Here is a 26,664-nt window from a genome sequence, read left to right as displayed (position 1 = left end):
TGAAAGTTTTCAGAAGCAAAGTAAAAAAATTAATGAATTTATTTAAACAAGTGAAGACCAAGTCTTTAAGATATTTTCTTGGATTTTCAAATTCTATTTGAGTTTTGTCTCTCTTAGAATTAAAAATATCGAGCAAAGCGAGACCAGCTTGCTAGTAAATAAATAAAGTTAAAAAAATAGAGGCAGCTCACTGGTAAGTGCTGCTATTCGAGCTATTTTTAGAACAGGCCAGCGGGCTACTCATCTGGTTCTTACGGGCTACCTGGTGACCGCGGGCACCGCGTTGGTGACCCATGGTCTAAATGTCGGTTTTCGATTATTTTTGATTATCCGCCCAGCCCGAGTTAATGCAATAAACTGCTGAAATGACCTGCTGCTTGCAAAGCATGGCCGCCAGTTGCTGCTATCCTTCAAGCTGTGTGTCTCAGAGCAGTTTCATATCAAACTGCTGATGTAGTTTTTGTTGAGTGCAATACAAAATGACAAAAGGGACTGCGTAATTTGGGTTCCCATTGGGGCCACTTTAGTTGGATTACTCATAGCATGACAAGTTGGCAAAAGTATAAGTTATTTACAAAATGTGTCATATGGTGGTCCTGAAGACCTAAGCAAATATTTCAGTAAAATAAAAAGCTCAGCAAAAATGAGAGCATATGGACGGGGACCTTATCACAGTTCAATCATCCATTCTAAATACAAACCCTGTTTCCATGAGTTGGGAAATTGTGTTAGATCTAAATATAAACGGAATACAATGATTTGCAAATCTTTTTTAACCCATATTCAGTTGAATGCACTACAAAGACAAGATATTTGATGTTCAAACTCATAAACTCTATTTTTTTTTGCAAATAAAAATCAACTTAGAATTTCATGGCTGCAACACGTGCCAAAGTAGTTGGGAAAGGGCATGTTCACCACTGTGTTACATCACCTTTTCTTTTAACAACACTCAATAAACGTTTGGGAACTGAGGAAACTAATTGTTGAAGCTTTGAAAGTGGAATTCTTTCCCATTCTTGTATTATGTAGAGCTTCAGACGTTCAACAGTCCGGGGTCTCCGCTGTCGTGTTTTATGCTTCATAATGTGCCACACATTTTCGATTGGAGACAGGTCTGGTCTGCAGGCGGGTCAGGAGAGTACCCGCACTCTTTTACTACGAAACCACGCTGTTGTAACACGTGGCTTGGCATTGTCTTGCTGAAATAAGCAGGGGCGTCCATGATAACGTTGCTTGGATCACAACATATGTTGCTCCAAAACCTGTATGGACCATTCAGCATTAATGGTGCCTTCACAGATGTGTAAGTTACCCATGCCTTGGGCACTAATACACCCCCAAACCATCACAGATGCTGGCTTTTGAACTTTGCGCCTATAACAATCCGGATGGTTATTTTCCTCTTTGTTCCGGAGGACACCACGTCCACAGTTTCCAAATATAATTTGAAATGTGGACTCGTCAGACCACAGAACACTTTTCCATTTTGCATCAGTCCATCCTAGATTAGCTCGGGCCCAGGGAAGCCAGCGGCGTTCCTCGGTGTTGTTGATAAATGGATTTGGTTTTGCATAGTAGAGTTTTAACTTGCACTTACAGATGTAGCGACCAACTGTAATTCCTGACAGTGATTTTATGAAGTGTACCTGATCCCATGTGGTGATATCCTTTACACACTGATGTCGGTTTTTGATGCAGTACCGCCTGAGGGGTCAAAGGTCCGTAATATTATCGCTTAAGTGCAGTGATTTCTCCAGATTTTCTGAACCTTTTGATGATTCTACGGACCGTAGATGGTAAAATCCCTAAATTGCTTGCAATAGCTCATTGAGAAATGTTGTTCTAAAACTGTGCAACAATTTGCTTACAAATTGGTGACCCTCACCCCATCCTTGTTAGTGAATTACTTAGCATTTCATGGAAGCTGCTTTTATACCCAATCATGGCACCCACCTGTTCCCAATTAGCCTGCACACCTGTGGGATGTTCCAAATAAGTGTTTGATGAGCATTCCTCAACTTTATCAGTATTTATTGCCACCTTTCCCAACGTCTTTGTCACGTGTTGCTGGCATCAAATTCTAAAGTTAATGATTATTTGCAAACCAAAAATTGCTTATCAGTTTGAACATCAAAAACATAAAAAAATAGAGGCAGCTCACTGGTAAGTGCTGTTATTTGAGCTATTTTTAGAACACGCCAGCAGGCTACTCATCTGGTCCTTACGGGCGACCTCGCGGGCACCGCGTTGGTGACCCCTGCTCTAACCACAAGGCCACTAAGTAGGTAGTTTCTTCACTATTGGGAGACGGGGCCTACAGGTAGTTTTGTAAGTTTATTGTAGCACAGAAGGAACTTCCATCATTTGATAATTAAAAAATGTGTTTTTCTATGAAAAATCTATCATTGTTAAAGAAGGCACACAGTGACTTCCTGGTCAATGCAAATAAATCTTCAAAAAAAAAGCGTGGCTTTATTAACCCGGATTTTACCAAAGAAATTAACAAAATGTACACATCTTTTAACATTTTTAACCACTAGCAGAAATATTTATGCATATGTGAACGCTTTATTGTCATTGTAGTTGAGACACACAAACTTACCACAGCCACTCTGTTAGATAACAGTACAAAATATTTAAGTATTCAAGAAACTTTATTCTCATAACCGCTCCCTAAATGAAATATGCACAAATTAAGGAAAAAAAACAAAAAAAAACTTTATTACCACCAAAGTCACAAGTAAACGTTCAATTTGGGTTACCGTATTTCCTTGAATTGCCGCCGGGGCGCTAATTAATTTAAAACCTCTTCTCACTTCAGCGCTTACCAAAGAAATGCGGTAAAGGCAGTCATGCGCTTATAAATTTGAGTGTGATGTAAGGATACCATCATGAAAAGCACATTTAATTAAAAAAACGTTATTATGGTCTTACCCCATCCCCATCCATTTTCTACCGCTTATTCCCTTTTGGGGGGGGGCGCTGCCGCCTATTTCAGCTCCAATCGGGCGGAAGACGGGGTACACCCTGGACAAGTCGCCACCTCATACGGTCTTACCTTTACTTATAAATGAAGTCCATGCACAGCTCCTTCTGATCAAAAGCATCGATAATTTGTTTATAGAAGTCTTCCTTATCTTTCTTCAGTTTTAAAGTCTCTGTCTCGATGGAGAGCTTCCTTTATTACCTCCTGCTTCGATTGAAAGTCCAGTTTAGAAAACTCTTTTTTTTTTTTAGATATGTAATCCTCCATGTTAAAAGTGCAAGCGGGACGAAAAAATAAACAATCGTTGCTCACTCTTGCTGCTTGTTGTCACTTCTTCTGCAGCCGATCACTAGCCCCCTCTACCACCGGGAGGCGGGAGTCATTTAATGACTCATATTTGACACACGCAGCTATGGTATATTGATAAAACATAGCTGCTTACTGTTCTTTCTAGCATATTCAATAGCTTGGACCTTAAATCCTACGGAATAGCTCTTAACCTTCTTCCCTTCATGCGATTTCAAATGATTGAAATCAGCCTTCTCCATTTTGAAAATGATGACAGGTGAAGTGTCACTCGTCACGTGACGAGTTTGACCCGGTGGAAATTGTAGGCATATGCTAGTTATTTTGCGAAACGAGTTTCCTAATAAAAATAATATTTTTGGAAACGGGTTTGACCCAGCGTTAATCCTGAGTCGGCGGTAATGCTAAGCACGCACTAATTATTTTGCAAAACGAGTAGTAATTCGAGGCAGGCGCATACTATATACCCGGTGGCAATTCATGGAAATACGGTACGTCGACACTGTGGTCAGTCTGGGGGTTGTCATCTTAAAGAGGTTTTACTGTAAAACCGTAGATTTACCGTAGGTTCAAGTCTACAGTAAACGTAGATTTAACTTCCCTTTGCCTTTCGGTTTCAGGAGTCTAGCTGTCCCGTCCTGAAAGGCAGTAATGGGGTGAAAGGCCTCCATGGTGTGCTTACAGATAGGAGGATGTTTTAGTGTGATTTGTGTCCGCACCCTGCTGCCAAGTGATGGGACTTGAACTTTTTGTTGAGCTCCACCCCTCCACATATCCTTTCTGATCTTTCAAGCCAATTAGGGTTGGAAGAAGTGAAAACCAGGAAGCACATCTCTCCTGGGAATGCTGAAGCGCTGCAGAGGGAAAATAAGTCTTAAAAAAGGGGTCACTTTTTGCCTCTTCAAATGAGGGTTTTGGTAACTGACTCTGTACATACCCTACATAAGTTTCATGGCCTGTTATCCCCCCCCTGTGTTAAGATTATTTTGGTGTTTCAAATACAAGAGATCAACACAAAAAGAAACGTGTGGCACCACAGCAATCTGGTTGCAGGTTGCATTGTTAGTTGCTCATGCTAGCTCTTGTGTTTTACAGCACTTGAAAATATTTTTGTCAGGCTTGTCCCTGACAGTTTGGCTATGTTTTAGTTTTTTTCCTCTGCATTTGTCTTTGTTTCCTCCGTGTGTGTGTGTGTAGTATTTCCTGTCAGCGCTCTTATTTTGTCTTGTTTCCTGTGTTTCTCCCTGGGCGCTGTTGTCCCCTCAGCTGTGGCTGATTGGCAACTGGCCTCACCTGGTGTCAATCAGCCAGCTGCTATTTGAACCTGCCTTCCCATCCGGTCTGTGCTGGTTTATTGTCGTAGCTACCTGTCGTGTCAATGCAGCGTTGCGGTAAGCTATGTTTGGTAGCGGTTTGTAGCTTTCTGTATTTTGTTCTCTGCTTCCAAGTTTGTTTGTTCATAGCCAAGTTTGTTATCCGCCTCGTGCGCGCTTTTTGTGTGTACCCTTTTGGTTTTGTTCTTGTTTTAGTATTTAAAGATTAAATCATGTTTGGCGCAGTGAATGAGTGGCCGTGCGCAACCCGAGGGTCCCTGGTTCAATCCCCACCGAGTACCAACCTCGTCACGTCTGTTGTGTCCTGAGCAAGACACTTCACCCTTGCTCCTGATGGGTGCTGGTTAGCTCCCTCCATCAGTGTGTGAATGTGTGTGTGAATGGGTAAATGTGGAAGTAGTGTCAAAGCGCTTTGAGTACCTTGAAGGTAGAAAAGCGCTATACAAGTACAACCCATGTATTTATTTATTTATCATTTATAAATTGGGGAGCCTTTGAATTGGCCAGGGACTCACTCACATTGAAAACCGATAAACATCATTGACGACCCCTTTTGCTCTTACATTGACAAAAGCGTGACAAAAGACATACATGGTGGAGCATGTATATGGCGTCACATGAGTGCCAAAAATTCAAGCGCATAAAAACTGTTATTGCGCGTGACACCCTTTAGAGCAGGGGTAGGGAACCTATGGCTTTAGAGCCAGATGTGGCTCTTTTGATGACTGCATCTGGCTTTCAGATAAATCTTAGCTGACATTGCTTAACACAATAAGTAATTAATAATTTTGCTGGTAATCACAGTGTTAAAAATAACGTTCAAAATATAAAACATTCTCATGCATTTTAATCCATCCATCCATTTCCTACCGCACTTGTTAAAGAAGTCGCATTATTGGTAAGAAGTATTTTATTTATTTGTTAGCTTCAGAATAAAAATATTAAAAATAATAAAAGACTTGTACTCTAAAAATGTAGTTATTGATTAAAAATGTATGCATTTAGTTGTATTCAGTGTCAAAAAATATTATCTGGCTCTCACGGAAATACATTTAAAATATTTGGGCTTCACGGTGGCAGAGGGGTTAGTGCGTCTGCCTCACAATACAAAGGTCCTGCAGTCCTGGGTTCAAATTCAGGCTCGGGATCTGGCTTCCTCCCACTTCCAAAGACATGCACCTGGGGATAGGTTGATTGGCAACACTAAATTGCTGCTAGCGGGGTCTATAAAATAGTCAGGAATTGTCATGGATGCAAAGGATTCTGGGTATTTGTTGTGTTGCCTTTATGTTGTGTTACTGGGAGGATGTTCTCCCGAAATGTGTTTGTCATTCTTGTTTGGTGTGGCGCATATTACTAAGAGTGTTAAAATTGTTTATATCACAACCATTAGTGTACTTTGTGTCACCCAGTATGCCTTGCAGTCGTGTGCATGTGTCTGCGGAAGCCACACACAACATGTTGCTGGACTGACAAGCAGATCGTACATATAGAGGGCGACAAAGCCAATGGCTTCATTGCACGCCCTAATTCTTATTAAGTGGGTGACTGCCGGCAGTCATTCTAGAGAATGTTTGCATCTCCTATTGTCTTCTTCGCTTTGTGACACGGGTCCTAAATGGCTCTTTGAATGGTAAAGAATACCGATCCCAGAACCATGTATATCAAATATTTCCGAATGGTTCAACCGCCACCCGCCCGAATCTAATTAAAATCTATTTTTTCGTCATGTCACCCGCCCGACCCGCGGTTTATCCGCGGACTCCACGGATGAGACCGCAAACCGCGCATCTCTAATATACATACAATACTCGGACATTTATAACAAATTGAACCGTTTGGAAATTAGTTGAAGTGGAGAATCAGCGTGCGATAACAGTTTATATGCGCTTGGATCTTTGCAACTAATGTGACGCCATACATGTATGTCAACGTCAATTTAAGCGGGCACTTGATAAGTTGTTTGACATAGACAGGTTGTTCAACATCTTCCTAAGCCTTCCCCTGTGTTGTTGTGGAAGTGTTACAGTATGTAAATTAATTTATTTACCGCTTGCTCTTCCGTGGCTGTGGCTTACTACTTTCTACATTCTTGCTTGCAGGCAAGCGGCTAATGTGCCTCCACAATGCAAACACATGTGCCATTTTTGTACAGGATCAAAAATGATACCAGTAGTATTGTGGATGGTACTACGTAGTTCACAATCATGTGACACAGGCGGTCTTTTTTGTAAGTCACACAAATGCTTTGTCATTCTATCCATATGGGGGTTTGTTTGCACAGACTTGGCAGTAAGGTTAATCCCTTACTGCCAAAGGAGTGTAATGGGTTAATCTGGAACAGGTGGAAGCTTGGAGAGTATCAATCCTCTTAAATAGCTGTATGTGTAAATGTGCATGTAACACTGTGGTTGTCATGTGTATTTTTGTGCATGTTCCAAGCTCTGATTAAAATAATATGTAAATGCATGACACATTTATCAACTATTTGGTGCAACCTGTCTTGTTTTGCATTCCCCTTTACCAGTCTTTGTCGGCATATCATTTACATGCATCATCACAGTACTAATATATATACATACATACACACACATATATATATGTATATATATATATATATATATATATATATATATATATATATATATATATATATATATATATATATATATATATATATATATATATATATATATATATATATATATATATATATATGTATATATATATATATATATGTGTATGTATGTATATGTATATATGTATACCGTATTTTTCGAACTATAAGTCACAGTTTTTTTCATAGTTTGGCCGTGGGTGCGACTTATACTTGAGCGACTTATGTGTGAAATTATTAACACATTATCGTAAAATATAGAATAATATTATTTAGCTCATTCACGTAAGAGACTAGACATTTAAGATTTCATCGGATTTATCGATTAAGAGTGACAGATTGTTTGGTAAACGTATAGCATGTTCTATATGTTATAGTTATTTGAATGACTCTTACCATAATATGTTATGTCAACATACCAGGCACCTTCTCAGTTGGTTATTTATGCGTCATATAACGTACACTTATTCAGCCTGTTGTTCACTATTCATTAATTATTTTAAAGTGCCTTTCAAATGTCTTTTCTCGGTGTTGGCTTTTATCAAACAAATTTCCTCCAAAAATGCGACTTATACTCCAGTGCGACTTAAATATGTTTTTTTTCCTTCTTTATTATGCATTTTCGGCAGGTGTGACTTATACTCCGAAGCGACTTATACCCCGAAAAATGTGGTGTGTGTGTGTGTGTGTATATATATATATATATATATATGTATGTATGTATGTATGTATGTATATATATATATATATATATATATATATATGTGTATATATGTGTATATATATATATATGTATATATATGTATATATATGTGTATATATGTGTGTATATATATATATATATATATATATGTGTATGTAGGTGTGGGAAAATTCACAAGACTACTTAATCTCTACAGAACTGTTTCATGAGGGGTTCCCTCAATCATCAGGAGATGATGTTCTCTATATCCAACATTATGTATTATTCTAACTGATCTTTTTGGAACACTGTTAGTGAATGAAGTGTACTTTTGTAATTATTTCCCCATATTTCTACACAGTAACGCAGATATGGTAACACTAGTGAGCAGTAGAGAATATAAAGGGATTTTTTTGTCTAGAACATATTTGTCTTTATTCATTATTGACGTATTTCTTGCTACTTTATGTTGTATATTTTTTACATGAGATTTCCAGTTCAATTTATCATCAATCATTATACCTAGAAATTTGGTTTCATTTACTCTTTCAATTTCTATTCCGTCTATTTGTATTTGTGTTTGACTTTCTTTTCTACTGTTACCAAATAGCATTATTTTTGTTTTACTGAGATTCAATGATAGGATTTTAATTGTTATAGAAAATGGTGTCATTCATTAATCTTGATCAAGTATAAACATTGGTATGGTATGACCGATACTGCCCCTGTAACTACTTATTGGAATGATGCCCACCCAAAACTAATGTGAAGTATCAAAACAACAGAAAATCAATTGATAATTACATTTCAACAGAATTGTAGATAGAAACATGTTACCAGAAAAAGGAACCAACTATTAACAGTAAATTAACAAGTAGATTAACACAATTTTTGGAAGAAAAAAAACAATACAACGGTAAATGATGCAACGTATATATCAGCAGCCAAATTAGGGGCCTTTGTAACCCATCTTTAAATCATTCTATTATCATTTACATAGCAAAAACGATATCATGATATAAACTGTATATTGCAGGAGGAGGCAATAAATAATTTCAGGCCATATTGTCCATCCCTAATGTGCACAGTTAAAAAGCTCAGACCTCACTGCGTTTAGATTGGGGTATGCCGTTTGTAATGAGGAAATAGGTTAACGCGTCACGATGTTTGTGCCAGCCTGCGCACTGATGCGGGGATCAATCACCGTTTGATGCTAATTAAAGTTGGAAACCTTAAAGGGGAACATTATCACCAAACCTATGCAAGTGTCAATATATACCTTGATGTTGCAGAAAAAAGACCATGTATTTTTTTAACCGATTTCCGAACTCTAAATGGGTGAATTTTGGCAAATTAAACGACTTTCTGTTTATCGGTCTTTTAGCGATGACGTCAGAATGTGACGTCACCGAGGTAATACACCCGCCATTTTCATTTTCACATTACAAACACCGGGTCTCAGCTCTGTTATTTCCCGTTTTTTCGACTATTTTTTGGAACTTTGGAGACATCATGCCTCGTCGGTGTGTTGTCGGAGGGTGTAACAACACTAACAGGGAGGGATTCAAGTTGCACCACTGGCAAGAAATCTGCCGCCAGACCCCCATTGATTGTGCCAGAGTGTCTGCACATTTTACCGGCGATGCAAAGGCAGACGTGGCACAGAAATGTATGGATAACCTGCAGATGCATTTGCAACGATTAAGTCAACAAAATCACAAAGGTGAGTTTTGTTGATGTTGTTGACTTATGTGCTAATCAGACATATTTGGTCGCGGCATGACTGCCAGCTAATCGATGCTAACATGCTACGCTAATCGATGCTAACATGCTATTTACGCTAGCTGTATGTACATTTGAAACTAGATACCCACATTTAATGCGAAACAAACACTTACCAATCGACGGATTTAAGTTGCTCCAGTGTCACAAGATGCGAAAGTCCTGATTGTTTGGTCTGCACATTTTACCGGCGATGCTAATAAGGCAGCCATGCTATGCGCCACTTCATTAGGTACACCCATGCTATGGCCGAATAGCGTCAATAGCTATTTGCTCAATAGCTTCAATTTCTTCATTTTCGTTTTCGCTATCAGCCTCCATACTCCGACCATCTGTTTCAATACGTGCGTAATCTGTTGAATCGCTTAAGCCGCTGAAATCCGAGTCTGAATCCGAGCTAATGTCGCTATATCTTGCTGTGGTAACCGCCATGTTGTTTGTATTGGCAGCCCTGTATGGACAGTCGCATCGCAAATAGCGAAAATCAAGAACTTTAAAGGTTTTTTTAGGGATATTCCGGGAGGTGTAAAATTTTGAAAAAAAATTAGAAAAATAAAACAAGCCACTGGGAACTGATTTTTATTGTTTTTAACCCTTTTGAAATTGTGATAATGTTCCCCTTTAATACTGACTGTTGGAAAGTTTACCCGGTTTATCATTAATACTTGTAATAATTAAATCCCTATTTTGGACATGCTACCATCCATTCTATGTTCAATACAAGGGACTCTTAATTGGTTGTTGCGGACCTCTTTTCAGGGGGTCGCTGGATTGATCTTTTTGGTAAATTGGAATTAAAATGTGTGCTTTCCATTTAGGTTGAGTAAGCCCATGGTGCCTGGTCTTTCTAACATACCATGATTCCCTCCATCCCTTTTACCCCCAGCACATTTCCCGGTAACAACCCATCTGATTGCATTTTGCTGTCATGATTTCATCCGTGGCGTATTTTCATGACCGTTGCCAGGCAACTAATGCCCAACTTGTGACAAACACCACAGTTGCTCTGATGCCACGCGGATCAAAGAGGATGATCACTCGTTTGCCCTCCATCCATCCATCCATTTTTCTACTCTGCAAAAACTGAAATCTAAGTAACATTAAATATCTCAAATAAGGGCAGGGTTTCCCACACATTCATTTATTTATGGCGGCCCGCCACAAAAAAATTACGGCCGCCACACATTTAAAAAATTAATAAATAAAAAAATGAATATATATATTTTTTTATTTTATTTTTTTCCCCGACTTTTGACTCGCTCGACCACTCATAAAAGCAATGGGACTCTGTCTGTGAATGGAGCTTGTACTTACATATTATATAGATATGTAAATATTATATAAATATGTACATAAAGTGTTGTAATTCTATTCCAACTCCGCGTTCTTCTTGGTCATCGCCGCCGCCGAAGTCGCTCTAATTGAAATGCATTCTGGGGCGATGCATCGGTATAATGTCGTGTACGCCACATATAACTGACATTTAACACCAGATGAAAGTATGCCCCTCGTTTATTGTGGCCAATTGGTTCCAAGCTTGACCATGGTAAACAAATGTCAGCGATTGATTATGACTCATATTTTTTCATAGTTAAAACATAAACATGTTATGGCCGACTAACACCCACATAGTTGCCGTATTTTCCGAACTATGAGGCGCACTTATAATCATTTTTTTTCTCCTTAAAACTCAACAGTGCATCTTATAACCCGGTGCGCCTAATGTTAGGAATAATTCTGGTTTGGCTTACCGACATCAAAGCTATTTTATTTGGTACATGGTGTGATGATAAGTGTGACTAGTAGATGGCAGTCAAACATAAGAGATAAGTGGAGGCTGCAATATTATGGCAATATGACTCAAGTAAACAACATTTTATATGTTCCATTGAAAATATATAACATTACACACGGGGCTCAAAAATCTATATAATGAAAAGATTGAAAATAGACCATTCATCGGCAGCGCGCCTCATAAAGTTAAAAGTTAAAGTTAAAGTACCAATGATTGTCACACACACACTAAATGTGGCGAAATTATTCTCTGCATTTGACCCATCACCCGTGGTGCATTCAATTGAATATGGGTTGAAAAGGATTTGCAAATCATTGTATTCCGTTTATATTTACATCCAACACAATTTCCCAACTCATATCGAAACGGGGTTTGTACTATAGGTCATTATTTATTTCATAGACATCGTCCACAGTTAAAGGGGAACATTATCACCAGACCTATGTAAGCGTCAATATATACCTTGATGGTGCAGGAAAAAGACCATATATTTTTTTAACCGATTTCCGAACTCTAAATGGGTGAATTTTGGCGAATTTAACGCCTTTCTGTTTATCGCGCTGGAGGCGATGACGTCAGAATGTGACGACAGCCGCCATTTTCATTTTCAACACATTACAAACACCGGGTCTCAGCTCTGTTATTTTCCGTTTTTTTTTTACTATTTTTTGGAACCTTGGAGACATCATGCCTCGTCGGTGTGTTGTCGGAGGGTGTAACAACACTAACAGGGAGGGATTCAAGTTGCACCACTGGCCCCAAGATGCGAAAGTGTCTGCCGCCAGACCCCCATTGAATGTGCCAAAGTGTCTCCACATTTTACCGGCGATGCTAAGGCAGACATGGCACAGAGATGTATGGATAACCTGCAAATGCATTTGCAACGATAGTCAACGAAATCACAAAGGTGAGTTTTGTTGATGTTGACTGCCAGCTAATCGATGCTAACATGCTACGCTAATCGATGCTAACATGCTATTTACTGGCGGTGCTAAAGCAGACATGGCACAGAGATGTATGGATAACCTGCAGATGCATTTGCAACGATAGTCAACGAAATCACAAAGGTGAGTTTTGTTGATGTTGACTGCCAGCTAATCGACGCTAACATGCTATTTACCGGCGGTGCTAAAGCAGACATGGTACACAGATGTATGGATAACCTGCAGATGCATTTGCAACTATATTACGTTTCCTTCCACCCACATTTAATGCGAAAAAAACACTTACCAATCGACGGATTTAAGTTGCTCCAGTGTCAAAAGATGCGAAAGTCCTGATCGTTTGGTCCGCACATTTTACCGGCGATGCTAACGCAGCTATTCAGCCATGCTATGGCTATGAATAGCGTCAATAGCTATTCGCTCAATAGCTTCAGTTTCTTCTTCAATACTTTCACACTCCAACCATATGTTTCAATACATGCGTAATCTGTTGAATCGCTTAAGTCGCTGAAATCCGAGTTTGAATCCGAGCTAATGTCGCTATATCTTGCTGTGGTATTCCCATTGTTTGTTTACATTGGCAGCACTGTGTGACGTCACAGGAAAATGGCCAGTGTCTTTGCAGAGAGCGAAAATAAGGTACTTTAAAGCTTTATTTAGGGATATTCCGAGACCGGTAAAATTTTGAAAAAAACTTAAAAAACTACAACAAGCCACTGGGAACTGATTTTTATTGTTTTTAACCCTTTTGAAATTGTGATAATGTTCCCCTTTGAACATATTATTATTTCCAAATGTAAAGCAGTCAAGTATACTGTATGCATATTAGTAGGTTTGGTCACACTTGACACAGATTTGTGTGTTTGTACATGTTCGTGCAAGGGGACCAACAATTGGATTCCGGCGCACTGCGTGAATGCCTATTTTTAATTAAAGAAGTTCAATTATGAGCATCATTAGTCAACACCCACATGACATCAGCACTGCATGTCTTGACTTGTGCTGAAAACTCGAATTCCCCCCCCGGGAACTAATACATTTCCTGATTATGAGTATGATGATGGTATTCTAACTCAAGGTTCTTTGTCGGAATAAGAGCAGTGTTTTCTGCTTCACGATGTAAGGTGACTCCACTTTCACTCCAAAGAAACCGGTGGGGGAGAGGTGTGATATTAAGTCAGATTGTTTTTAAATGTAGAGATATAAATTTTGGTATTGTGGGTTGTTTCTGAAGGATGTTTTTTCCAGGTCTCTGTATGACTGCTATATAACTGGAGAATTATCAGGAAAGCTTTTTGAAACTTGAATCTAAATCTGGGTGGGCAAATATTTTCTATGCTATTCTTCTCATTTGATTGGCGCATCAGCTTTACACATGCCATCAAGTTTTCACATGTTTTTATACACGCATAAAAATATTGCTAGATTAGGCCCTAATACTCATGCATCTACTTTAGGAGAAAACTGCTTTTGAATAGATGTCCACTGTAGTAAACCACTGTGCATTAAATCAGGGATTAGATTAGATAGTACTTTATTTATTCCGTCAGGAGAGTTCCTTCAGGAAAATTACAATTTTCAGCACAATCCCATTCAAGATCAGACAAACATTAAAGGGAGACAGAACAGGATTGCTGACGGGTCTGCCGGCTTCCAGCGCCCCTTAAAAAAAAAAGATGAGATACAGGTATACAAGGGGGGGAATAGAAGATTAAAATAAAATAAAAAAATCGGTGTTAGCCTGGGCCCTGGAGTGGGGGTGCAGACTGAGGGCAAGGGAAAACAACAACTACTCATAGCCGTAGTACACATCCCTCTTACATGTGTGTAAGAGGGAAACATCAAACATCAAAAAACACATAGGACATTATAGACATTAAAACAGCAGATACAAGCAGACACTTCTACATACAGCTATGAATAAAAAGTAAAAGAAACATATACACTGTGGTGGCCTCTGCAGTGTTCCACGCCATCGTCCGCTGGGGTGGAGGCAGCATGGCCAGAGACAGGAGCAGACCCAACAAAGCAACCAAGACAGCCGACTCCACTCTCGGCCAGTGTCCAGTCCGCATGTCCGGATGTCCAAAGTGCAGCTAATTGTTTATTGGCCCGCCACACATTCTGGAAATGCTATCACAAAAATAAAAAATGACATTAAAAATATTGGAATGAGGTGAAATCTAACGAGAAAAAGTTGCAATGTTGACACAAAGCTGCCATGCAGGCTGTTTTTTTTTCTTTTGTCTTTATATTACCATGTAAAAACCATCTTTACCATGAATTGAATAACGTGGACCCCGACTTAAACAAGTTGAAAAACTTATTGGGGTGTTACCATTTAGTGGTCAATTGTACGGAATATGTACTGTAAAGTGCAATCTACTAATTACAAGTTTCAGTCAGTCAATTATTTATTATTTTTTTGCTATTGCTCAAAACAAAAAATTATGACAAAATCCATGTTATAATGAATTATTTTCAAAGCTCCAACTAGTTCAGAAAATTTCACTTTAAAATGTTTTATGTGGCAAATATTGCATATATATGCCATGCTCCCTCCACTTTTTATTCATAGCTGTATGTAGACGTGGCTGGTTGTATCCGCTACTTTAATGTCTTTAATGTCCTTTGTGTTCTTTGATGTTTGATGTTTCCCTCTTACACACATGTGAGAAGGATGTGTATTATGGCTATGAGTTGTTGTTGTTTTTTTCCCCTTGGCCTCAGTCTGGACCCCGTCTCCAGAGCCCAGGCTTAGAAGTGAAGTGAAGTGAATTATATTTATATAGCGCTTTTCTCAAGTGACTCAAAGCAAGTTAACATAGTCACACCCAATATCTAAGTTACATTTAAACCAGCGTGGGTGGCACTGGGAACAGTTGGGTAAAGTGTCTTGCCCAACGACACGACGGCAATGACTAGGATGGCGGAAGCGGGAATCGAACCTACAACCCTCAAGTTGCTGGCATGGCCACTCTACCAACCCAGCTATGCTAGACCGATTTTTTTATTTTTTATTTTATTTTAATCTTCTATTTTATAAATAAAGTACTATCGAATCCAATCTATTGTGCAGTTATCATATAAAAACAAAGTTTTATTTGACAAAAGAGCATAAAACAAACAAAATAATAGTTAAAACGTAAAATCGACAGATCTATCTGAAGTTGATCTTGAACTTAAGTGTTGAAAGTAAAAAAACTAATAAAAATGTATCACTTTTTGAGTGGGGCACCTTTTTGATCCCAGATATATTTATGGGTATTTCATTTATGTTTTCACTGTGATTACTCAAAAATAATAAAGAATTAAAATCAATGGTGTCCTGCATTATTGATCTTTTAGGACTCTAATTACCAAATTCTGCATATTTCAGTTTTACTATTAAAAAAATAAAGATGTTTACTAAAGAAAAGCCATAAAACCTTTTTTTTTTTTTTTTTAAAGTTGATATGGAGATTTACTCTAAGCGTTAAATAAAAAATAATAATAAAAAATTGACTTAATTTTTACATTTTAATAACTGAGACCCTTTATGGTCCCCGGAACCCCTAAAGGTAAAATACATTTTAAATATCCATACATTTATGGATATTTATGGATTTATGGGACGGCGTGGCGCATTGGGAGAGTGGCCGCGCGCAACCCGAAGGTCCCTGGTTCAATCCCCACCTAGTACCAACCTCGTCACGTCCGTTGTGTCCTGAGCGAGACACTTCACCCTTGCTCCTGATGGGTGCTGGTTAGCCCCTTGCATGGCAGCTCCCTCCATCAGTGTGTGAATGTGTGTGTGAATGGGTAAATGTGGAAGTAGTGTCAAAGCGCTTTGAGTACCTTGAAGGTAGAAAAGCGCTATACAAGTACAACCCATTTGTTTATTATATTTTGTTATGGTTTGAAAGTGAAAAATATCAAAATGGCCCCCGCATGCTTTAACTTTTCCGTGTGCGGCCCTCAGTGGAAAAAGATTGGACGCCCCCGCGTTAAATTATGGAGTCATAGAACTAAAACAGCATAGAAAATATTCAGAAGAGCAGCGGGTTTTGCAGCATCCGGTGTTGATGACAGCGACAGTCGTGGCCAAGTGATGATTGATGAGATGAAAATGCAATTAACAGATAGCAAGGCTGGAGAGGCGTCGTGTCATGCCGAGTATCACTTTGTGTGTGCATGTGTGTGCGTGTGTGTGCGTGTGTGTGTGTGTGTGTGTGTGTGTGTGTGGGTGTTTGATTTGATATCTTTCAAAGTGCGCATGCATCTTGTTGTAGCAACCGTGTTACTATTGTTTTTCTCATTGCAAATCTGTGCTCTTTTTCACCTCCCAGATGAAAGAGAAGATGTGCAAAAGAAGACTTTCACAAAATGGGTCAACTCGCAGTTGTCTAAGGTGAGGGACATAGAGTACTTTTGTGATCATGCACTGTCAGTCTTCTAAAGCCTATTTTTTTTGTACACGCCAGTATCAAATTAAAACGTGAAAATGAACAAAACGCAATATTCGCCACACTTCCGGAATACCAGATTAAATTAGGATGACATTTTAACAATTTTTAAATCTGCTGGGTCAAAAGTATACATACAGCAATGTCAATATTTAGTTACATGTCCCTTGGCAAGTTTCACTGCAATAAGGCGCTTTTGGTAGAGTTATTTGTTGATGAACCCCAAGATGCAGAGACGGAGGCAGGCATATAATATGAAAACATGATTTGATAAAACTAAACAAGAACAAACAAAAAGCACGCACATGGGCGGAATAACAAACTAAGGGAGCTAGCACTGGAAGCTAGAAAACAAAAAGGAACTTTAGCATGGAAGCTAGTGGATAGCAAACAGAAAAACTGGAAATAACTAATGCTAACCGAAACAGCTTACCGCTATGACGAGCAGGACAAAATGTAGCAGGACAGGTAGTAGCTGTAACAAAACGACATGACAGGTAGCACGACAAGAGTGACATGAGGCAACGACAATACAACGATCCAGCAACTGACACAAGACAAAGCAGGTACAAATAGGAGCGGGCTGATTGGCAACAGGTGTGGCCAGGTGCCAATCAGCTGCAGCTGAGGAGGAACACAGCACTCAGGGAACAAGACAGGAAGCTGACAAAATAAGATCACTAGACAGGAACTAAAGACAGGAGATACTAAACACAGAGGAAACAGACAAATGCAGAGGAAGAAACTAAAACATAGACAAACTGTCAGGGGAAAGCCTGACAGCTTTGGTAGCCAGTTGTTATTCGGTAACCGTAATTTTACAAACCCTATTTCCATATGAGTTGGGAAATTGTGTTAGATGTAAATATAAACGGAATACAATGATTTGCAAATCATTTTCAACCCATATTCAGTTGAATATGCTACAAAGACAACATATTTGATGTTCAAACTGATAAACTTTTTTATTTTTTGCAAATAATCATTAACTTTTGAGGTTGATGTCAGCAACACGTGACAAAGAAGTTAGGAAAGGTGGCAATAAATACTGATAAAGTTGAGGAATGCTCATCAAACACTTATTTGGAACATCCCACGGGTGTGCAGGCTAATTGGGAACAGGTGGGTGCCATAATTGGATATAAAAGCAACTTCCATGAAATGCTCAGTATATCACAAACAAGGATGGGGTGAGGGTCACCACTTTGTAAGCAAATTGTCAAACAGTTTTAGAACAATATTTCTCAACGAGCTATTGCAAGGAATTTAGGGATTTTACCATCTACGGTCCGTAAAATCATCAAAAAGTTCAAGGAATCTGGAGAAATCACTGCATGTAAGCGATGATGTTATGGATTTTTGATCCCTCAGGCGGTACTGCATCAAAAACCGACTTCAGTGTGTAAAGGATATCACCCCATGGCCTCAGGAACACTTCATAAAACCACTGCCAGTAACTACATTTGCTTGCTACATCTGTAAGTGCAAGTTAAAACTCTGCTATGCAAAGCCAAACCCATTTATCAACAATATCCTGAAACGCTGCCAGTTTGGCTGGGCCCGAGCTCACCTAAGATGGACTGATGCAAAGTGGAAAGGTGGTCTGTGGTCTGACGAGTCCACATTTCAAATTATATTTGGAAACAAAGAGGAAAATATCCATTTGGATTGTTATAGGCGCAAAGTTCAACAGCCAGCATCTGTGATGGTATGGGGGTGTATTAGTGCCCAAGGCATGGGTAACTTACGCATCTGTGAAGGCACCATTAATGCTGAAATGTCCATACAGGTTTTGGAGCAACATATGTTGTCATCCAAGCAACGTTATCATGGACGCCCCTGCTTATTTCAGCAAGACAAGTGTTACAACAGCGTCGCTTCATAAAAAAAGAGTGTGGGTACTTTCCTGGCCCGCCTGCAGTTCAGACATGTCTCCCATCAAAAATGTGTGGCGCATTATGAAACGTAAAATACGACAGCGGAGACCCCGGACTGTTGAATGACTAAAGCTCTACATAAAACAAGAATGGGAAAGAATTCCACTTTCAAAGCTTCAACAATTCCTCAGTTCCCAAACGTTTATTGAGTGTTGTTAAAATAAAAGGTGATGTAACACAGTGGTGAACATGCCCTTTCCCAACTACTTTGGCACGTGTTGCAGCCATGAAATTCTAAGCTAGTTATTATTTTCCCAAAAAAATAAAGTTTATGAGTTTGAACATCAAATATCTTGTCTTTGTGGTGCATTCAATTGAATATGGGTTGAAAAGGATTTGCAAATCATTGTATTCCGGTTTATATTTACCTCTAACACAATTTCCCAACTGCTATGGAAACGGGGCTTGTAGTTTGTTTATTGGAAGATGGATCTGTCGTTGGTTAGGAAGATACTTTGAATCGGTGGCCTTGCTTGCAGGCCAGCTCAGCAACCCCTCTTTTGTTTACAATGCCCTCCTTTGACTTTGTCCTCCCCTCGGTCTGAGGTTAAGCAACTAAGCTCGAGTGATGTCGTCTGATCACACATAAAAGACAGTTTAAAATGCATCAATACAGACAGACAGTTGCCACAGGGTCCGTACACACTGTTTTCTTGGCAAAGAAAAAGTGTCAGGAAGTAGTCTTTGCTATTAATTAAGCTGAATGTGCCAGTCTTGTCTTTTGTTGAGCCCTACAATGTGTTTATACTGTAAGTATATACAAACCCTGTTTCCATATGAGTTGGGAAATGGTGTTGGATGTAAATATAAACGGAATACAATGATTTGCAAATCCTTTTCAACCCACATTCATTTGAATGCACTACAAAGACAACATATTTGATGTTCAAACTCATAAACTTTGTTGTTTTTTTTTGCAAAAAATAATTAACTTAGAATATCATGGCTGCAACACATGCTGAAGTAGTTGGGAAAGGGCATGTTCACCACTGTGTTACATCACCTTTTCTTTTAACAACACTCAATAAACGTTTGGGAACTGAGGAAACTAATTCTTGAAGCTTTGAAAGTGGAATTCTTTCCCATTCTTGTTTTATGTAGAGCTTCAGTCGTTCAACAGTCCGGGGTCTCCGCAGTCGTATTTTACGCTTCATAATGCGCCACACATTTTCGATGAGAGACAGGTCTGGACTGCAGGCGGGCCAGGAAAGTACCCGCACTCTTTTACCATGAAACCACGCTGTTGTAACACGTGGCTTGGCATTGTCTTGCTGAAATAAGCAGGGGCGTCCATGATAACATTGCTTGGATGACAACATATGTTGCTCCAAAACCTGTTTGGACCATTCAGCATTAATGGTGCCTTCACAGATGTGTAAGTTACCCATGCCTTGGGCACTAATACACCCCCATACCATCACAGATGCTGGCTTTTGAATTTGCACCTATAACAATCCGGATGGTTATTTTCCTCTTTGTTCCGGAGGACACCACGTCCACATTTTCCAAATATAATTGGAAATGTGGACCGGTCAGACCACAGAACACTTTTCCACTTTGTATCAGTCCACCTTAGATGAGCTCAGGCCCAGCGAAGCCAACGGCGTTCTTTGGTGTTGTTGATAAATGGATGTTGCTTTGCATAGCAGAGTTTTAACTTGCACTTACAGATGTAGCGACAAACTGTATCGAGTGACCGGGGTTTTCTGAAGTGTTCCTGAGCCCATGTGGTGATATCCTTTGCACACTGATGTCGGTTTTTGATGCAGTAGCGCCTGAGGGGTCAAAGGTCCGTAATATCATCGCTTACGTCTAGTGATTTCTCTAGATTCTCTGAACCTTTTGATGATTTTATGGACTGTAGATGGTAAAATCCCTAAATTCCTTGCAATAGCTCGTTGAGAAATGTTCTAAAACTGTTCGACAATTTGCTTACAAATTGGTGACCCTCGCCCCATCCTTGTTTGTGAATTACTTAGCATTTCATGGAAGCTGCTTTTATACCCAATCATGGCACCCACCTGTTCCCAATTAGTCTGCACACCTGTGGGATGTTCCAAATAAGTGTTTGATGAGCATTCCTCAACTTTATCAGTATTTATTTGCCACCTTTCCCAACTTCTTTGTCACGTGTTGCTGGCATCAAATTCTAAAGTTAATGATTATTTGCAAAAAAAAAATGTTTATTAGTTTGAACATCAAATATGTTGTCTTTGTAGCATAATATGGGTTGAAAATGATTTGCAAATCATTGTATTCCGTTTATAATTACATCTAACACAATTCCCCAACTCGTATGGAAACAGGGTTTGTATAAAGAACAAGTCGACACATTTTTTTTATTAAACAAATGGAAATAGTTTTAGCTTATTTACATAGCAGCATGTCATTTCTGTCTCGACATGCTCACTTATTAGATAATGCTTTTTCTTGAGGCGTTGTTTCGTACTTTGTTAGGTGGCGTTTGAAAGCATCACGGATGTCTGCTGTGACGCAGCAGAAAAATGTTAATAACTTTTTGTGATGCTGCCACAGAGACATGGATTCTTCAATTCTTATCTCTTGCCCTCATTTGAACTGGGTATAGCTCAGTAGTTTTTCTTCAGTACCGCTGGTCGCTTCTTATCATTATTTTGCTCCACATAAATGCTGAGCGTGATATTAGATTACAAGCATTGAAGGAAGACTCCTTAATCCACCCTCACATGCTAAGCACTCTAAACTCGTTGCAAATTAAATATTTATAATCTCCAGGCGAAATTTGAATATAATTCCACAACGGACATACAGTAGCCTACAAGCTAGCAAGCATGTTGATCTCTGGAGCACGGTGTCACAACTCTGTACAGTGGATGACGTCTTAACACTGCTTATTAGCACACCTCATACGCATTAGCGGCCTGATCTACTAAGATCCCATATAACCCATGCTAAATAGTGTGTGCAAACCATACAATAGCGTGTAGTTGTAGGCATACTTGCCAACCCTACCGCCTCTACCGAAAATCTCCCGAAATTCAGGCGGAGCTGGAGGCCACGTCCCCTCCAGCCCCATGCGGACCCAAGTGACGTGTCAACAGCCTGTTTTCACGTCCGCTTTCCCACAATATAAACAGAGTGCCTGCCCAATTACCTTACAACTGTAAAATGATCGAGGACGAGTTTTTGGTTTCTTATGTGGGTTTATTGTTAGGCAGTCTCATTAACGTCCTCCCAGCGCGGCAACAACACACAACAACAGCAGTCACTTTTTTGTCTACCGTAAAGCAGTTCATCTGCCGGAAACAGCAATGTTGTGACACTCTTAAACAGGACAATACTGCCTTCTACTGTACATGCATATGTGACAATAACATCTAGGGCTTTTAGAGCAGTGGTTCTCAACCTTTTTTCAGAGATGTACCCCCTGTGAACATTTTTTTAATTCAAGTACCACCTAATCGGACCAAAGCATTTTTGGTTGAAAATAAAAAGATAAAGCAGTAAAATACAGCACTATGTCATCAGTTTCTGATTTATTAAATTGTATAACAGTGCAAAATATTGAACTAGTTGGAAAAAAAGATATAAAAATAACTAAAAACTTGTTGAAAAATAAACAAGTGATTCAATTATAAATAAAGATTTCTACACATACTGCGATGAGGTGGCGACTTGTCCAGGCTGTACGACGCCTTCCGCCCGATTGTAGCTAAGATAGGCACCAGCGCCCCCCGCGACCCCAAAGGGAATAAGCGGTAGGAATGGATGGATGGATAGCTGTAAATATACTCCTCCCTTCTGTTCTGTTGTGTTTATGTTTTGTTACGGTGTGGTTGTTCTCCCGAAATGTTTGTCATTCTTGTTTGGTGTGGGTTCACAGTGTGGCGCATATTTGTAACAGTGTTAAAGTTCTTTATGCGGCCACCCTCCGTGTGATCGGAATGGCTGTTGACCAAGTATGCGTTGCATTCACTTATGTGTGTGTAGAAGCCGCGTTTATCCTGTGACAGGGGCCGGCACGCTGTTTGAATGGAGGAAAAACGGACGTGACGACTGGTTATAGAGGACGCTAGAGGCAGTGCCTTTCAGGCACGCCCCCAATATTGTTGTCCGTGTGGAAATCGGGAGAAATTCGGGAGAATGGTTGCCCCAGGAGACTTTCGAGAGGGGCACTGAAAATCGGGAGGGTTGGCAAGTATGATTAATAGCGGTGAATGCGGTGTTATAATACCGGCGGGCCAGCTCTAATGTTAATTTGGTATTGCTTTAAGGGCCAAATGAAATTACACGGCGGGCCAAATTTGGCCCGCGGGCCAGAGTTTGACACCCATGATCTAAACTAATAATAATCACCTCCATTATGGCAAATAAACGTAATTTCTTAGAATATTAGGTATCATCATACTTGCCAACCTTGAGACCTCCGATTTCGGGGTGTGGGGGGTCGGGGGTGGGGGTGGGCCAGAGGCGTGGTTGGGGCGGGGGGCGTGGTTAAGAGGGGAGGAGTATAATTCACCAACTCGAGTTTTTCCTATATATTTCATATCTATCTATATATATATATATATATATATATATATATATATATATATATAGATATATATGTGTGTTGGATTTACTATGTGTATTTTTCATGTGTATATGTATTTATAGCGGACTTGCTTGGGAATTTTAAGATGGGCGGGGCTACCACTATCAGGTGACTACATGGGTAGCTTTAAAAATGGCGTCATTGTTCGTTTGGTAAAAAACAGCGTGTTTGGTCACCTGTCTGGTAAGATCATCTTATGTCCGCTTTTCTTGGTTGGATCAACTGAACAATTGTTTAAATTCCATGCTGGCTCGCTTCCTTTCTTTTTTGTTTGTTGTGTGTTCGATAAGTCCGCGGCGCGTGTTGTGTGGTTGGCTGGCTGTTTGACAGCCAGAGCAAACACTCACCGTTTTAGCTTTTGAACGACATTGGCGAAATTATTAAGTTAAAGAGTACCACCACAGTAATGTGCGGATTGAAATCTGTTGTATTAGAGTGTTGTCACGTTGTGTGTGTCCGGCTGAATTTGAGTGTTCGAAGGGTTATTTTATTCTTCGGTACGGTTTGATTTTGAAAATACCGGCACTTTACTTCCTGGTTTGGCTGATGGGATTTGTAGTTCTTTAATGTAGTTCTGCTTATATGTGTAATGTGTGGCTCAAACAGAGCGCCTGTGTTTTATGTTGTTTTTAGTATGCTTGTCCATGAATCACGGCGACATTATAAATAATTCTGATCACATTTAAAACATTATATGGCGTAAATTAATGGTGACAATAAAATGTAATGCTAAAATTAATAAGTTAGATTAAAATCACAGTGATTGATAATGTCATATCATGGTTGACAACAATATGGTTCAGTTGATTAATTCATGTCTATTATTTACATTATGATGATTCAAGATAGATACATTGTTTTGTTGTGTTCATGTTTACTTTTAGGTTATTACCTGTTGCTGCTGCTGCTACTGTTGCTGCAATAGTACCAAATAAAACAAGCAAAAAGTGCACAGCGAGTAATTCCTTTCATGCTGAGTGACGACCCCTATTCAGAGGGCCAATACGGAAAAAAACGAACTGTATCAAATACTTGACTTTCAGTATATTCTAGCTTGTATTATGTATATAAATAAAATAAATAGTTTAATTTCCGACGGCACCTATCAAATACACAGTAATAAAAACACAGATGTTCTACTAACTGTACTGTGCTTGCTGGTTACTAAAACAACAACACTTACCCTTCACTATTTGAGTAACCTTTGTTCTGCCATTTGCCTACTGGCGAGCGATCTCTGAATCCGGTAAAATATATTTATATTATTCATTTATTATATATATATAATATATTATATTATTTATTATTATCAATGTTTATTGTGAGCGAACTGTGGTGCTGAATTTCCCCGAGGGATCAATAAAGTACATTCTATTCTATTCTATTCTATTCTATTTTATCTACAGTAGATGGCAGTGTTGTCCAGTTTAAGAGGGTCACAACATTGCGGAGTCAGGTCCGCATGGAGTTAGAGGGGGCATGGCCTCCAGTTTCACCTGAATTTCGGGAGATTTTCGGGAGAAAGTTTGTCCCGGGAGGTTTTCGGGAGAGGCGCTGAATTTCGGGAGTCTCCCGGAAAATCCGGGAGGGTTGGCAAGTATGCCCCTGAATCAAAGGTGGGTGTGGTGGTCATGGCTGGGGTCGAGGCGTGGTTTGGGGGAGTGGTTGGGGCGGGGGGCGTGGTTAAGAGGGGAGGGGTGTATATTTACAGCCAATTCACCAACTCGAGTATTTCATATATATACTGTTACATATGTATAAATTACTCAACTTTCAGTGAATTCTAGCTATATATATTTATATTATTATATATATAAATAAAAGAAATAGTTGAATTTCAGACGGCACCTATCAAATACACAATATTAAAAACACAGTTGTTCTACTAACTGTACTGTGCTTGCTGATTACTAAAAAAAAAGTAAGGTCACTTCTGAGTTTCCAGAAGAAGGCGCCAGTATGTGCCTCGCCCTGCCGTCTCTCGCTGTCAGCTCTGTTCGTTTTTGTTGGTTGCGTCTATTTTCGTCTCTCTCAGCTCACTGCTTGTGTATGACCCCCAAACACTGTTGGATCTTTGCGCCTTTCTCACTGATATGATCAACTTCGACGTTGGGTTTTCGACTTCCCAGTCAGCTTTTTCACCTGACCGGATCCCTGCCTTCCTTTCCCGCCGTGTGGCTCCACTCCCCCGCCACCTGCGGGTACTGTTTTGGGCCCCACCTGGATTAGCTGCGCCCTTGGAAGTGCTGGCCCTCGCCAGGTTCGGTCTTGTGAACGCAAGATTTTTGACAAACAAAACGTTTATCCTGAAGGATTTCTTCACTTCCCGAGGACTTGACTTCCTCTGTGTGACGGAAACATGGCTGAGAGGCGGACTCACCGGCTCTCAGCCATGTTTCCGTCTTAATGAACTTCTGCCTCCGGAGTGTTCTTACTTTAATTCTCCGCGGTCGTCCAGTCGAAAAGGAGGAGGATTAGCAGTCGTTTTTAAAAATGACTTTAAATGCCGTCAGATCTGCCTGCAATCCTCCTTTTCAAGCTTCGAACTGTGTATGTTTGAGCTGGGGGGGGCGTGGCCTCCAGCTCCTGCTGAATTTCGGGAGATTTTCGGGAGAACATTTCTTTTGAGAGGTTTTCGAGAGAGGCGCTGAATTCCGGGGAGTCTCCCGGAAAATCCGAGAGGGTTGGCAAGTATGATATGGAGAATTACAAAAATTTAATTTAATTTATGAATTCATGACATTGTGTCCTTGGGTAAGACACTTCACCCACCTTTTCTCCTGGTGTTGCCTAGACTATCAATGTGAATATAAATGTTGACATTTGGAGTACTTTTTTTAAAGGGGACATGGCTCATTTGCATGCGTTTTATGGACACATTATGGCTCTGTGGGCATCACAATGCGTTCTGCTTGGTAGCTACTTAAATACTCACTGTCCCCATTGTATGCCTTTCATACAGTATCACAAACAATTGGAGGTAGTGTACAATGCAGCCACGCATTTCTAGATGAGATATGTTTTAATTTCTCTTGATATTATGTGTGTTTTATAGACAGGAAAGCCACCTGTGGAGGATCTATTCTCAGACCTGTGTGATGGACGACGCTTGTTGGAACTGTTGCAGGGTCTAGCAGGGCATGAGCTGGTATGATTTCCTATTGAAAAATCTGTGCGGGATATATCATTATTTGTTTGATGGTCCAATAACTGTGTGTGTGTGTGTGTGTGTGTGTGTGTGTGTGTTTGTGTTTGCAGGT

The 26,664-nt window shown here is 39.7% G+C and overlaps 1 protein-coding gene across 3 annotated transcripts in view; it reads left to right on the top strand.

The window, feature by feature from the left end:
• Positions 1-26,664, top strand: part of dmd (dystrophin) — a 518,793-nt gene that overhangs the window by 87,870 nt on the left and 404,259 nt on the right. For all 3 annotated transcript variants that reach the window (XM_061904726.1, XM_061904725.1, XM_061904723.1), the window contains exons 2-4: positions 16,778-16,839; positions 26,460-26,552; positions 26,663-26,664. The exon at positions 26,663-26,664 is cut by the window's right edge and continues 79 nt beyond it. In XM_061904726.1, coding sequence (XP_061760710.1) covers positions 16,778-16,839; positions 26,460-26,552; positions 26,663-26,664 — 157 coding nt within the window. The remainder of the gene's footprint in view (positions 1-16,777; positions 16,840-26,459; positions 26,553-26,662) is intronic.

This window comes from Nerophis ophidion, linkage group LG06 (assembly GCF_033978795.1).
Source record: "Nerophis ophidion isolate RoL-2023_Sa linkage group LG06, RoL_Noph_v1.0, whole genome shotgun sequence".
Taxonomy (NCBI): domain Eukaryota; kingdom Metazoa; phylum Chordata; class Actinopteri; order Syngnathiformes; family Syngnathidae; genus Nerophis; species Nerophis ophidion.
The sequence above is the reverse complement of the archived record's forward strand: the minus strand, read 5'-3'. Positions and strand labels throughout refer to the sequence as shown.